The sequence below is a fragment of the Tinamus guttatus genome, unplaced genomic scaffold (assembly GCF_059628265.1).
Source record: "Tinamus guttatus ecotype Peru unplaced genomic scaffold, ASM5962826v1 Tinamus_guttatus_pri_ptg000417l, whole genome shotgun sequence".
NCBI lineage: Eukaryota > Metazoa > Chordata > Aves > Tinamiformes > Tinamidae > Tinamus > Tinamus guttatus.
In genome coordinates this window covers 511,482-525,822 of record NW_028288951.1, presented here as the reverse complement: position 1 = coordinate 525,822, position 14,341 = coordinate 511,482, and the positions used below count along the sequence as shown (strand labels likewise).

Here is a 14,341-nt window from a genome sequence, read left to right as displayed (position 1 = left end):
GCAGGAGGAATCCCCACAGGCAAGACTAGACAAAGCCGTATATGTGCTTAACTTTATTTCCTTCCCTAATAACTCTACTCTTTCACCCATTTTTTTCGCATTTTTCCTCTTTGACTACAACAGAAAAGGTGCCACAGCGGGTACCAGTGCATGTTCGTGACTTAGTCAGTGGCCGATGGTCTAAGCCACATGAGCTGATAACCCGGGGAAAGGGGTATACTTGTGTCATTGTCCGACACAAGTGGCACGCTAAGCACTTGCATTCCATGGCCCGGCTCCACGCCAGCGAGCTGGGCTTCTTACCCATTGAACGTTTGAGAATAGGTTGAGATCATTTCGGCCCCAAGACCTCTAATCATTCGCTTTACTGGGTAAAACTGCCCCCCACCAAGTGTCAGGTATCCTGAGGAAAACTTCAGAGGGAACCAGCTACTAGATGGTTTGATTAGTCTTTCGCCCCTATACCCGGGTCGGACGACCGATTTGCAGGTCAGGACCCCTACGGACCTACACCAGAGTGTCCTCTGGCTTTGCCCTGCCCAGGAACAGTCCACCATCTTTCAGGTCCTAGCACGGACGCTCACGCTCCACCTCCCTGACGAAGCGGGCGAGACGGGCCGGTGGTGTGCCCACGGCTCTGCCTCCACCTCAGGATCCCACCTCACCTGGTGCGTGCTGGCCCTCACCTTCATTGTGCCATGGGCTTTCGAGCGAGCCGCTGACTCACGCACGTGCCAGACTCCTTGGTCCGTGTTTCAAGTATGGGTCGGGTGGGTAGCCGACATCGCCACGAGCACATCATTATTGCACTGAGCACAGTCTGCCCCAGTTGACAGTCGCGTGGGGGGCCGTGGGGCCCGTCCCCCAGACCTGGGGGCCCTCCTCGCCGCTGCCGCAGGGCGCCATGTGCCCCCTCAGGCCCCCAGCTTCTGCGAGCGGTCGGGTGGAGAGGGAAAAGCGGTGGTGCCGCCGGTGACGGAGTCCGGGGAGCCGCCGCAGGGGAAGGAGCGGCAGCGATCCTCTCCCTCCGTCCCGGGATTCGGCGAGAGCTGCTGCCGGGGGCTCCAACACTCACCGGCCACCTGCCACCCGGGCCTTCCCAGCCGACCCGGAGCAGGTCACAGTGCACCGCCACGGGAGGAATGCGCCCGACACCGTCCGTGAGCTGGGTCTCGATCAGAAGGACTTGGGCCCCGCCGAGAGCAGTGCCGTGGATGGGGGCTTCTGTACGCCACATTTCCTGCGCCCCACCGCGGGGCAGGGATTCGGCGCTGGGCTCTTCCCTCTTCACTCGACGTTACTGAGGGAATCCTGGTTAGTTTCTTTTCCTCTGCTGACTAATATGCTTAAATTCAGTGGGTCGCTACGTCTGATCTGAGGTCGCAATCGGATGCATGGCACTCCCGCCCCCATGGCCTAATCCCTGATAAGCCATCCCGCAACTTCCCGGCCTGGTGTCCTGGTGCCCCATGGGCTGCCTGTTGCTGCAGGGGTCTCTGGAGGGGCGCTCGGGGAGGGTTATCTGCCCCGCTGCCCCTGTCGCTGCTGCACTAGGAGCGGCTCCCGCTGGCCGTGGCTGTGTCCTGGCTGCAGCCGGGGCTGGGCCTTGCGGTGTCAGCTCTGCAGTGACCAGTGCTCAGGGCTGCTGCTCTGGCTCTTCCCTTCTGGCACTGCACGGGCAGGAGGTGCAGGGCCCGCCCCAAGGACATGGCCCAGGATGACCATTGAAATGAGAGCAGCGGGACTGCAATTAAAAACAGGTTGTTCTCCTCCCACAAACACAGTCTTAAGGGCACGCAAGTGTTTTATTGATGGAGGATGTGTGGTGCGGAACACGATGCACCAACGTTGCTGGAGCAGCCAGGATGGAGCATCTGTGGCGGTGGCTCCTTGGTGGCCTCCATCCCCCATGTCAGCGGAGCTGCCTGGCAGTGGCGTCGCTGCGCTCCTCCTCTCGCTGCACCGACACGCAGCAGCAGCAGAAAGCTCTGCGCAGAGCTCGCAGCGCTGCCCGGAGGCGCGAGGGCCGTCTCGCGGGAGCTGCAGCGCGCGGGAGGGCGCTGGTGCCTGTGGGGGAAGCAGAGCCGTGGGTCAGGGTCTGGGCCAGCGCCAGGTGCCTGTCCCCCACCACCAAGGGCTTCCCAAGGGCTCCTGGCCGGGGCTCAGCCGGTCCCCGAGGGCATCCTGCTGCCGGCCTCAGCACCGACCGCTGTGTCGGGACAGGCTCGCCGTGCCCACAGTGGCTCTGCAGTTAGTACATACCTGCCTCTGCCTCTGGCGCGTTCTCGAGGGAAGATGGTGTCTTCTGCTCCCTGGGTCCAGAGGACACCTGCATGGGCAGAGCAAAGCCCCAGAGGCGGGTGCTATGAGCTGGCAGTGCTCAGGGCGCTGCTGCAGCAGCAGGGCTGTGGCAGGGGCCATGCCACACAGAGGGCACTGGAGGCTGCCCTGTGTGTGTCCCGAGGAGGCTGGGGGGTGCTTGTGCTTGGGGACTGCTGCTGGGGCTGCCCCTTCCCTCCTGATTCCACATCCATGCCCCAGGGCTGCACTCAGGGCAGGGCGAGCAGGGCACGGCAGCCGTGCCTGCAAGCACAAAGCAGCAGGCGTCCTTCCCATGGCACACGGGCCAGGGGCTGAAGGGCTGGGGGTGCCAGCTGCCGACCACGGGCAGGGGGACCTCTCCAGAGCCGCCCTGCAACACCTCAGCATTGCTCGCAGGGCAGCTCCCTTTGGTGGTGGGTGTTGCTGATGCCAAGTTTCTTGCTCACCTGTGGAGGAGGTCCTGCAGGCAAGGCAGAGCTCCCTGACGCAATGTCTTTGGGCATTGCTGGTTCGAGAGGCGAGGTGTTTCTGTGAGCACAAGGGCCCTTAGCCAGGGCAGAATCCTCTGGCTCCTGGTGTGTCGCAATGTATGGAGAGAGATCACCGTTTTCTGTGTCTGCCTTTGTTGCGGTGGTGTGTGATGGGACAAGAGGCACACTGTCCCCCACGTGCACCAGGTCTGCAGCCAAAAGAGTTGCTCCTGCCTCGACTTCCTGCAGCAGTTCTGGGGTGGAAGGCGATCTCTGCATGTCGGTGTCTGCCTCCCTCACATCGTCTCCTTCATTAAAGCTTTTGCAGGCAGGCAGCTGCCTGAGGCATATTGCTCTGCCACCCAACACGCTCCTGAGGCTTGGAGTGACCCAACTCGTGCACACCGTGGTGTTCCTCTCCATTTCTTCCCATTGGAAACTCTCTTCGTCATCCTCCTCGTCCTCCTCACTGCACTCCTCCTGCTCCTTGTGCCATGCTCCCTGCACTCTCTTCCTGGCTGCCATCTCAGTCTCCGTCTTGGGTGCATGGGTGTAGAGCCCCTCCAGCACCTCCCACTTGGACCTGGCATCCTTGAGGAGCTCCACTCGCGTCACCTCCGGTTGCCACAGGTTATAGAAGGAGTTTCTGGCACGGAGCTGAAGGGAGACAGGGGGATTGGTGAAAGGAGCTGATTTTTCCACCAGAAAATGCCCCGCACAGCCCTGTGAACCCCTGCCCAATCGCTGTGTTGCTGCGGGGCATGGTAGCAGACCTGAACACAAGAAGAGTTTCCACCTGCCCCGGCCCATGCCTTGCACTCACCTCCTTGGGTCGAACACTGAGGCATCCTGATGCTGTGAGGGTGAATCGTTTCCCCTTGACCTCCAATTCCTGGCCGTCACTCTCCTTTGGCCCTTGCTCCGTCCTTTCGAGGAAGCTTTCTCGCAGCTGCCCCAAGCTCTGTCCGGTGCATGCCAGGAAAGTCCTCGCGAGCTCCTCCAGTGGCTCCGTTTTGATGGAGAGCACGGCCAGATACTGCGCGGCGTTGTCGCTGTGCAGACGCTGCGGCGTGCCTCGAAGGCAGCAGATGATTCTGGGAGGCTGCTGTTGTAAGGCCTGCCAGGAAGGCTGCCAGTGTAGAGTCACCGGCCCATAGGCACTGCCCGGGGAAGAGAGCACAGACAGATACTGCGCAGTGCTGTCAGGGCGCACACGCAGCGCTTGGCCTTGGAGGTTGCAGATGATGCTGAATGGGGTCTCCCACGGCACCATTGCACTCTCAGTGCCGGCAGTGCTGGCTTGTGCCGAGCTTGGTGGCACCTCTGTGAAGTAGCGGCTGCTGAGGCAAGCCTCCACTGAAAGGCTCTTCTCCATGTCCTCCCCGTGAAGGGCATCCTCTGTCACAGTGCAGGGTTCCCTTTGGGGAGTCTCAGCAGCAGACGCTTGGCCTCGTGGAGGCCACATCACAGGCTCTGGGGACACTGAAGTCTTGGCTCCCACGGAGTCCTGGCTGTGCGCCTTCGTGTCCAAACCCTGTGTTTTTTCCAAGGATCGTAATGAGGAAAGTGAGTGCCATCCTTCCTTCCACTCTGCACCCTCCCCTCCCGTAAATTCCCTGCCCTTCTGGGGCCTGAACAACAGCAGCGCTCTCCCACCTAGGAAGATGCTGCCCTGCTCCTACAGGCAGGGTGGGGAGGGGGTTGTGAGCATGGGGCAAGAGATGGGCAAAGGCCATTCCCAGAGGACCCTGAGGCAGCTCCTTGCAGTCCCTGCACAGAGCAGGCAGTTGGGCTGTGGGGCCAGAGCCCTCCTCTTTCCCCCAGTGCTTCCTGCCTGCTCCTCAGCAGCTGCACAGTCACGCAGAGGCTTGGCCACCGTCGCGGTGCAGTCCTGTACCTGTGTGATGATGTTTTCCAAGTCTTGTGAGCTCGGTGGGGCAGGGAGCAAATGCAAGCTGTCCCTTGTGTGGGACGAAGCCAGGGTCTCGCCGTGATGCAGTGCAGCACGCGGATCCTGCTCGGCTCCCTGCGCGGACAAGGAGAAACACGATGGAGGTGGTTGCGCTGATACAAGTGTCACCTGAGGCACAGAAAGCCTCATCCCCACGTCAAAGGGACGTTCACAGCTGAACCAGGCCAGCTATGCTGGCCCCACAGATGCTCTCTGAACATCAGGGCAAGGCTCGCAGGCTCCTTTAGCACCTTGGATGGTCCTGCTCACTGTGCTTTGTGTGGAGAGTCCAGCAGCGAGTACCCTGACCTGAGAGAAGGTCCTGCCGGGCTGGTTTGCCCCGACTCCTCTTCCCCACCATCCTCATGCTCTCTCGTGTGGCTCCCATCCCTGCTGCCCGCCTCTCCAGCTAGAGCCACCACTCACCTCACTGCCACCTTCCTGTGCATCAGAAAGGCCTTCCACAGGCTGCCAGCAAGCGTTCGCCTGCCGCTCCTTCTCCATCTCCTGGTTCTACACCTGGAGACGGGCTACTCTGGACTCAGAGAAGTGCTGCTCCCTCGGGAAGGAGCTGTTCTGCTCAGAGTACGCATCCAGAGTGGGCCAGGGCGAGGACTCTGCCCAAGCATAAATACGTTCGCCATGGGCACCATCCCGTCACAATGGCCTTGGGGACATGATGTCATCTCCATCACAAAGGCCTGCGTGTTGCCATGGTGGGGGCCAGGACCATGGCGTGGTGGTGACCAAGGGCACCCCCATTTCAGGAGCTTAGTGGTCACAAAGGGGAAGCCCACAGCACACAGAGCCCTCCGCATGGGTCCCTGGAAGGTCAGGCCTTCTCCTGGAAGCAAGAGGATTGCATCATGGGGGTCCTAGCAAGTGACAAGGTCCAGGGGACTGTTTGTCCTCTGCCCTGTGCGTACCAAAGCTGCAAGATGCAGGTGGGGGCAGGGGTGGCACCAGGAGTTTCCCATGTGTTTGGAGAGCACGTCTTCTCTACTGCAGCGAGTGCTTAAGAGAACACCCGGCCAAGGCTCCGGGCTGTCTTCGAAGGCTCCTTGAACCAGTGTATCTTGCACGGAGGCAGAGGATTGTAGTAGGTGCCGCTTTTCCAACAGAAATAAGGCCACTGCCACATGGATTGTGCAAGGAATGACACAGCTGCCACAATCCAGACAGAAATTAGGCCGCTGCCACGGCTGGTGGGAGACGGTGGGAGGAATGACGCAGTTAACACCTTTCTGCACAGAAATGTGCCTGGTGCCTCCTCATTCTTTCTCCTCAACTCAGGTCTCTGCTTCTTTCCCAAATTAAACAGTGAATCTCTTTCCCAGCTAAAAAAGAGGTTTATTCTGCGGAATGAAGGTGCCACTTGAGGTGGGGGCCTCCAAGCAGGGACCTCTAATCCCCACGTCCTTAGCTGTAGGTTTCGGCTTCAGCCCAAGCGCAGCCGCTCCCATCCCCAAAGGGCAATCCCTGATAACCCATCCCGCGACTTCCCGGCCTGGTGTCCTGCTGCCCCATGGGCTGCCTGTTGCTGCAGGGGTCTCTGGAGGGGCACTCGGGGAGGGTTATCTGCCCCGCTGCCCCTGTCGCTGCTGCCCTAGGAGCAGCTCCCGCTGGCCGTGGCTGTGGCCTGGCTGCAGCCGGGGCTGGGCCTTGCGGTGTCAGCTCTGCAGTGACCAGTGCTCAGGGCTGCTGCTCTGGCTCTTCGCTCCGCTGCACGGGCAGGAGGTGCAGGGCCCGCCCCAAGAACATGATGCCGGATGGCCATTGAGATTAGAGCAGCTGGGCTGGCACACAAGGGTTAGTACATAGCTGCTTCTGCCTCCGGCGTGTTCTCGAGGGAAGACGGTGTTTTCTCCTGCTCCTTGGGCTCAGAGGCAACCTGCATGGGCATGATCCACTCTTGTTATTTGGGGTAACCAACATAAAGAATTTGCTTCTCCACTCCTAAAGTCTAAGCTGAAACAAATCCACTCTACAGCAGCATATATACAATGTCAGCGAACAGGCAATGTGCCAAAATAAATAAAGGCAAAATTTATGCTATTTTTTTTTTGCTTCTTAATGCTGTTCAAAGACAGCCAGAGATGTATTCTACTTGCCATTTAGAGGGGGAATTCATAGGATGTTTTTTATCTTCAAAGTGGGAAAATTTTCAAGCTGAGGAGTCCCATCTTAGGCTCTCATAAGCTATATCAGGCCTTCAAATAAAATGCTTTATTTCATGTTCTTCATTTGGCTTTGCCATATACCTATACTTATAAGGAGGACTTTATTTCTGTAAACTCTGTACAAATATTGAAATCTTTCTCTGCTCTCCCTTCCAAGTTCCCAGTCCAAAAAACCCTCAAGGGTCCCTTGTCTGATATGAACATAAATGTTAGGGAGTCAATGCTGTTTCTAAGGTCAGATCACTCAAAGATCAAGAGGAAGAGTCACTCAAAGATCAAGAGGAAGAGGTCTAATGAAACTTTTACATGCACTGTCAGGGAGGGATTTGGTTTTATGCCTCAACAAAATAGTAGAATAGCTCTCTGCTAAAATATTGTTTTCCCATCAGCTCAGACTAAAATTTCTGCGGTTGCCAGAACTGAATCCTTCGTGCCATTCATTTTCCTTAGGTTCATTCAATCCAGGTTGGATGAATCAATTTACTAAATGCATGAGAACCGAATAGACTCCAGTCAACCATATAGGAAATTAAAACAGTAGCTTTCTATCAAAAAGTGTTGCTATTTCTTTTATTTTTATTGTTATATTTATTTTTTTAGGAAGCGTACGAGGGAGCGGAGCAGGTGTCTTTAGTTGGTGCTTAAGGCCACTCTGTTAAGCGTCACTCGGTATTAGTCAAAACACACCCTGGTTTAGCAGAGACATAACGGCAGCTGTTCCAGCCTTTGTCATGGGCGAGTGCTAGTGCCAGCAACATGAGCGGAGCATTTGGCATTTTTCTCTTGCAACACAGGGATTCATTTGGCCGTTGCCAAGTGGGAAAGTGGCGTGCACCTGCACAGAGGTCAAAGGTTTGGATTAGTAACCCTCTGTCATGGCACCAAGTGGAACAACTGCTAACGTTATAAGGGACCAAGTTTGCACTTGGCTTTGCTTTCACTAAGGCGAAATGGGATGGGCAAACAAAACATGCGTTCTCCTTCAGCCTTGGATGCATGGGGTTGGTCTGGAAAAAGAGAGGTCCATGAGGAGCCACAGAAACACCCTGACCACAGCACAGCACAGGGGATTTTAGAGGCAGGTTTCCTTGTGTTCAAAGTCTGCTCTTGTTCTCCATTAGAGTAGAACCCTAAACAAGGCAGAGATTTGGTTTTATTAGCCCTTATGCACAATGAGGAGCTGCATGAGCACATTTGGAAGGGGGAAAGGTGATTAGGACAGAAGGGGAAGGAGAGATGGAGAAGCGGAAAAGAGTGAATCCATGAGGCCAGTGGCCTCATCATCACAGTTATAACTTGCGACCACCACTTCCACACCCCCATGTACTTCTTCCTCCTCAACCTCCCTGCCCTGGACCTTGGCACCGTCTCCACCATTATCCCCAAGTCCATGGCCAGTTCCCTCCGGAGCACCAGGGCCATTTCCCGCTCAGGATGTGCAACCCAGCTCTTCCTGTTTGCCTTCTTCCCTTCAGATGATCATTCTCTCCTCACAGTCACGGCCGGTGACCACTGCGTTGCCCTCTGCAGACCCCTGCACTACGAGACCTTCCTGGGCAGCAGAGCTGGGGTCAAAATGGTAGGGGCTGCTTGAGGAACAAGAAACTCAAGCATGCACTGAATAAACAGTTCAGCTGGTACTAGCTGAGCAGCAATCAGCTGCCCATTCCTCTGCACAACTGATTTCTAATTTATCTTGGAAAGATTTTTGTCCTTTGAAATTGTCTCCTTGATAGTAGTGTTTGAATGCATCCCACTTCCCCAGCATCATGCACCACAGTCTACCTGAGCTGGTCATATCTTGTAAATATGTGATTCAGGGCTGTCCTCTCTCCAATAAAAGGGAAGGTCACTTTGGAGGAGGGTCTTTTTTTTTTTTTCTAAAGTTGGAGCCGAGGATTTGCTCAAGGCCTTTTAGCATGAAAGACACCTTTTGCTTTTCCATGGATTTCCAAGGCCTCGTGGTAATGAGCTCATGGGGTGATGTGTTAGAGCATGAGGGCTGGATTCAGCATTCACGACTTGGTTCCCTGGAAAAAAAAGATAAGGGAAGCAGAGCGTCACTGTCCTCTGTGTCCTTGTGCCAAGCACTGGGCCTGGTGTCAGCTTGGGGACTGGTGGGGCAGCTGATCACACATTCCTGCACCCTGGAGCTGCTTTGCCCGCAGTGGCTTGGGCTGTGCTGTGAGTGTCCAGAGCTCTGCAGCATCCTCTGTTGGGCACTGCTGTGGGGCCACGCCAGCCTGGGCTGCACGGATGGTCGGGCTGGGGAGAGGGCAGCAGAGGTGGGGAGAGCCAGAAAGGGGCTGTTCTGGGCTGCTCATGGCCCACGAGAGGAAAACAACAGTGTTATCTAAGGGGGGTGAACAGGCAGCGGGGGGGACACACATGGATGGGTCTGTGGTTCTGGGCCAGGTCTTGTGTCCACGGCCTGTATGGATGGGAACGGTCAGATCTCCCCAACCTCTCTCCCATCACAGACTGCGGCAGATCCTGGAGGATGTCAGTGTGCTCCCCCGGCCTGAGACCCGACCACGGCTGGGCAGGCAGCGGGTGCTGGGGAGGTGCCAAAGCAGGAGGGTTGTGGAGGGATGGAGCACCAAGGGTTGTCCTGGGGACTGTGCTGGGGACATTCCCCCAAGCCAGAATGCGCCTTGTCCTATGTGGTGACTGCACAGTGGGTCCATGCTGCCACATATCATAGAATCATAGAATCCTAGAATGCTCCAGGTTGGAAGGGACCTCTAGAGATCATCTAGTCCAACCCCCCTGCACACACAGGGTCACCTAAAGCACGTGGCACAGGACTGTGTCCAAGCAGGTTTGAAGATCTCCAGAGAAGGAGACTCCACAACCTCTCTGGGCAACCTGTTCCAGTGCTCTGGCACCCTCGCTGTTAAAAAAATTTTCCTTAAGTTCATGTGGAACTTTTGGTGCTTCAGTTTGTGGCCATTACCTCTAGTTCTGTCGGTGGCCATCACTGAAAAGAGACCAGCACCATCCTCCTCACTCCCTCCCTTGAGGTACTTATATACACTGATTAGATCCCCTCTCAGCCTTCTCTTCTACAGGCTGAACAGGCCCAGCTCCCTCAGCCTCTTCCCACAGGAGAGATGTTCAAGGCCCCTAATCATCCTTGTAGCCCTGCGCTGGCCTCTCTCCAGCAGCTCCACATCCCTCTTGTACTGTGGAGCCCAGAACTGGACACAATACTCCAGATGTGGGGCAGGGATACTGAGGGCACGGAGCTGGGACAGAGATGGGAGCTGTGATGCTGCTCACTGCTCCACCGCCCAAAAGAAAAGCCAGGAGGGCTCTCCCAGCCCGGCCTGATGAGCTCTTGTCCCTGCGCCCACCATGGCAGAGAAGAGGCTGAGCACCAGCAGATCCCTCAGCTACAGCTGCGCCAGCCTTGGGGAGCTGCCCGGAGCACCAGGACAGGCAGAGCACCTTCCTGGCATGTCCCAGTCCACAACGAGGGTGGCAGAAGCAGCAGGGAAATGGTCTGTTCTAGTTCCTGAACACATTAAGGCAGTGGGAAGATCCCCCGTGAAGTCATCGAGGGCAATTTGTGCCTCACCAACCTGATTGCCTTCTCTGGTGGGATGACTGGCTGTGGGGACAAGGGGAGAGCAGTGCACGCTGCATGCCTAGAATTAAGGAATGCCCTTAACATGTTTTTCCATAACATCTTTGTAGCCAAACTGGGGGAACGTGAGCTGGAGTCATCAGCATGTGAGCAATGAGCTGGAGGCCGCTTCGCCCAAAGAGGGAGCAGTGCTGGAAATTCAACTGGCCAGTGGTTATGTGTGAGATTCCCCAGAGTCCAGCTGAGATTCCAGCTGCCCACAGGCAGGAGTTGCCAGGCTGCGCAGGACTGCCCCACAGGCGCCCACTTGGCTTTTGGCTACTGATGGGAGAGAGCTTCTGCCTCGCAAGCAGGTCCTCTCCCTGCAGGAGCCCGCCTGCCCTTGCTCAAGGCTGGTCCCAGGGTGCAGAAAGCAGTGTCGCAGCGCCCAGCGTCATCTCAGAAACGGCTGCCTTAGAGGGCCTTTCCAATGGCCTTTCTTCTTCCCTTTCTCTGGTCAAGACAGGCATGGCCCAGAGCGAGAGTGTCCCGGGATGGGGGCTCCACGCTCTCCCTGCTGCCCTATGCCCCCTGCCTGCCCCTCCAAAGATGCCCTGGTGACTCTTGCAAGCTTCACACCGCACCAAAAAAAGGCTCACATGAACTTGGAAAGGGAGTTTATTTTTTGGAGAAAGTGACTTTTCTCCCGGAACCGTCCGGCTTTTGGCCCCGCTGCTCTTTCTTCTGGAGGCTGCGCATCACCGAAGCACTGAGGGGTAGAGGAGAAAGATGCTGAGTGTGTCATGACACACAGGTGCCTCCTGGAAATCCAAAGGCACATCCCAGCCCCCACCCCATTTCCGTGCAAGGGATGGCTGGGCCCGGCACAGGTGAGGCCAAGCTCCAAGGGCACTTGTGTGCCCTGCTGTAGAGGGCAGCGAAAGACCCTCTCTCCCCCGGGCCTTGGCACAAAGGGCTTGGCAGGAGCAGGGACCCCGCCTGCCTTGGGAGCTACTTACCGGCGAGCCCCTTCCTCCTCCTGCTTCTGCTCCTGCTGGTTTTGCTCCACCCTTTCCTTCCAGCGGTCCCGAAGCAGTTTGTACGCGGTGGTGACCTTCGCGTTCTGCTCTACTTGCGGTAGGTGATATCTGCAGGAGGAGGAACAAAGTCCTTGTCCTGCTCCCTGGGGACCCCTGGCACTTTTCCCCTCTGCAGTTCCTCCACACCCTCCCCAGCAGAATTCAGGGGATGTTGTCTATCCCGGTAGGTATCAGGGGATGCTGCATGCCCCGCAGCAGAGGGATTTCAGGTGCTCCAGGGACGGGGAGGGTCAAGGTGCACCATTATCCCAGGCCGCAGCTTGCAACTCGCGTGCCTTGCACACTCACTTGTCCGCTGGCATGCCTCTGTCTGCGGAGGACCGCTGGCCAAGGGGTTCCAGCTTCTTCGCCCTTTGCGTCTGTTTTGTAAGGGCAAGAAGAACAAACTTCAGGAGGACGTTCAGGAGGGAGGAGTGAACAGGGGAGATGGCACTGGCCCACTCACAGGGGATGCACCTAGTCCAGGCACAGATCCACAGGTTGCCACCCCCTCGCCCATTTCCCCTGGCTGCAGCCATCTCCCTCCTCGGAAGGGCTCAGCCAACTTGGCTGCTGCCCCAGGCAGGCAGCAATCCTCCTCCTGGGCCCTGGCTGCCTGCAAAGCTCCCTTGCCTGCCCGGCAGGCAGGAGATGCCCCTGTCTCAGAGGGCCCTGCACGGCATCCCATAGCTTTTCCTGACGTGGGGCCCTTTCTGCCCCCCACAGCCTGCTATCCCCTCTGTGCGGCTTGCCCTTGCCTCTCTTTGAAGACGGAGATGCAGGCAGCCCTTGGAGCGCACTGCATGGGAGGGTGGTTGTTTCCTGGCGAGGGCACAGGAAGGCAACGCAATTACACTTTTGTGCGGTTGGGAGAGAGAGTTGATGGGTTTTGCTCTTCACTGTCTCTCTGCCCCTGCTCTTGAGCCTCACGGGCTCTTTGCCCCTTTTCAACACAGCGGGAATACTGTTCTCTCCTGCCCTAACTGAGCAGGGACCAAAGAGGCACTGAGCTGTCCTCTACGCCTTCAATGCCAAAAAGAACCGTTTCTGCGATTAACAAAACCCCAGAAGAATTTTTGCAGGCGTTTTGTGTTGGAGAACAGAGCCAAATTTGCATCCTTGCAGGACACATCCTAAAGAGGACACTGGGGGTTGTAGGGAGCCCGCGCTGAGGGCCCTTTCCACGACCTCCCATCACACACCTGTGCGGCAGCCCTGGGAGCAGCACGGGCAGCAGCAGGCCGAGGAGCGGCCGGAGGATGCGGGCGGTGCTCCACTTTACCCTCCTTCTGCACCAGAGGGTCCTCCACATGCCCCGCTTGTTTGACAGAGTTGCTGAGAAGACACCGTGGGAGGCAAGAGGTTGAGGGTACGGGGCTTTTGATCCCACAAGGAAAAGGATGGGATTCCCTGCAATCTCGAGGGACTCCTTCCTGGACAAACGCTCCTGCACTAGGCATTTCCTTTTAGCTCCCCAAAACGTCCTGGCGCTGGGGGAAAGTTAAGGCCATGGGAGGCTCCCATGCAAAGTGGTACATGCTTGCCTTCCAGCAGGAGAACAGCCTTAAGTGGGGTGTGTGTGGGAGGCCTTTTGGAGGCCCTAGGCCCAGCATGGTCAAAGGGGCCCGCTCTGGAGCACAGATCCTCCTCCCTCCCACCAAGGCTCTCACCTGGCAGCAGGCTGCTTCGCCGGGCCTTGCCGCCTGCTGCCTGTGCCTGCGTTGGGCAGCGCGGGCAGACACAGCTCCTGGCGCTGCTGCAGGCGCTTGCCAGGCTGCTGCTCTGCAGGAAGGGAGGAAGCTCTTGAGCAGAGCCTGCTGAGCAGCCCCTTTCCAGGGGGCTGCTGTGAGGCAGCGTGGGGGCACAGGGAGCCAACGTGCCCCGCAGGCGGCAGCTTTGGCCTTACCTTTGGTGGGGCTGGTGCTCCTGAGCTCCTCGGCTTTATTTTTCCCAGAGCGGGAGGCGGTGGAGACAGCCTTGGCCTCTGGGCTGCCTTTCTCCAGGAGCCGAAACCTGGAAAGCAGAGGACGAGGCAGGTTTGAAGCAAGGGGGCTGTCTGCCCTGGCCTCTTGCTCCAGGACTCATGCTGCTTCCTGCCCTAGGAGAACTCCTCGTTTACCAGATGCTTTGCCTCCGTGCACACTTCCCCGGGGAGGTTGGCAGTGTCCCCCAAAGCCAGGGAACTTGGCGTAAGTGCCTGTGAGCACTGAGCCCCGGCAGTGCACCCGGCTGAGCAGCAGCTGCGAGGGCCCCCTGTCAGCCAGCCAAGGGCTGCAAAGGAAACGCACTCACCTGGGGAAGACGCGCACAGGGCGAGAGCAGGTCCCAGGAAGAGTCATGCTCCCAGCTGCCTTGCTGGGATCCTTTGCCCAAGGGACCTGCAAGGCAGCACAGGCCCGTTGGGAGGTTTCCAAGGCAGCTTCCTGCCTGCTGGCAAAGGCAGCAGCCCCTGCGGGTGCTGCAGGAGGAGCCGCCGCTCCAAAGCCGCCTCCTCAGCCCTGACCGTGCCCATAAGGCCCTTGATGTGGCGATCAGATGCTGCACGAGGGAGCCCTGAGAGTGGCTCTGGAATGACTCCAATATCCATGCGAGTCATTCTGTAGAGACTAGGATGCAGGGAAGTGGGGCGGGACGCTCCCCTGGGGAGTGGGGAATTTGGTGGGACCAAGCTTTGGAGAAGGTGTTTGTTTAGCCCGCCCAGAGCGGGAAGCCACTGAGGCTTCCCAAAGCAATGGAAGTAGGCCTGGAAAGCAGAGCAACTTACACTGCGA

The 14,341-nt window shown here is 57.6% G+C and overlaps 1 protein-coding gene across 1 annotated transcript in view; it reads right to left on the bottom strand.

Moving 5' to 3' along the window:
- Window positions 1-1,912: 1,912 nt before the first annotated feature.
- Window positions 1,913-14,341, bottom strand: part of LOC148593318 (scavenger receptor cysteine-rich domain-containing protein SCART1-like) — a 30,450-nt gene continuing 18,021 nt past the window's right edge. The window contains 6 exon segments of the mRNA XM_088531438.1: window positions 1,913-2,067; window positions 2,263-2,329; window positions 3,616-3,952; window positions 12,329-12,392; window positions 13,477-13,583; window positions 13,863-13,948. Coding sequence (XP_088387564.1) covers window positions 1,913-2,067; window positions 2,263-2,329; window positions 3,616-3,952; window positions 12,329-12,392; window positions 13,477-13,583; window positions 13,863-13,948 — 816 coding nt within the window.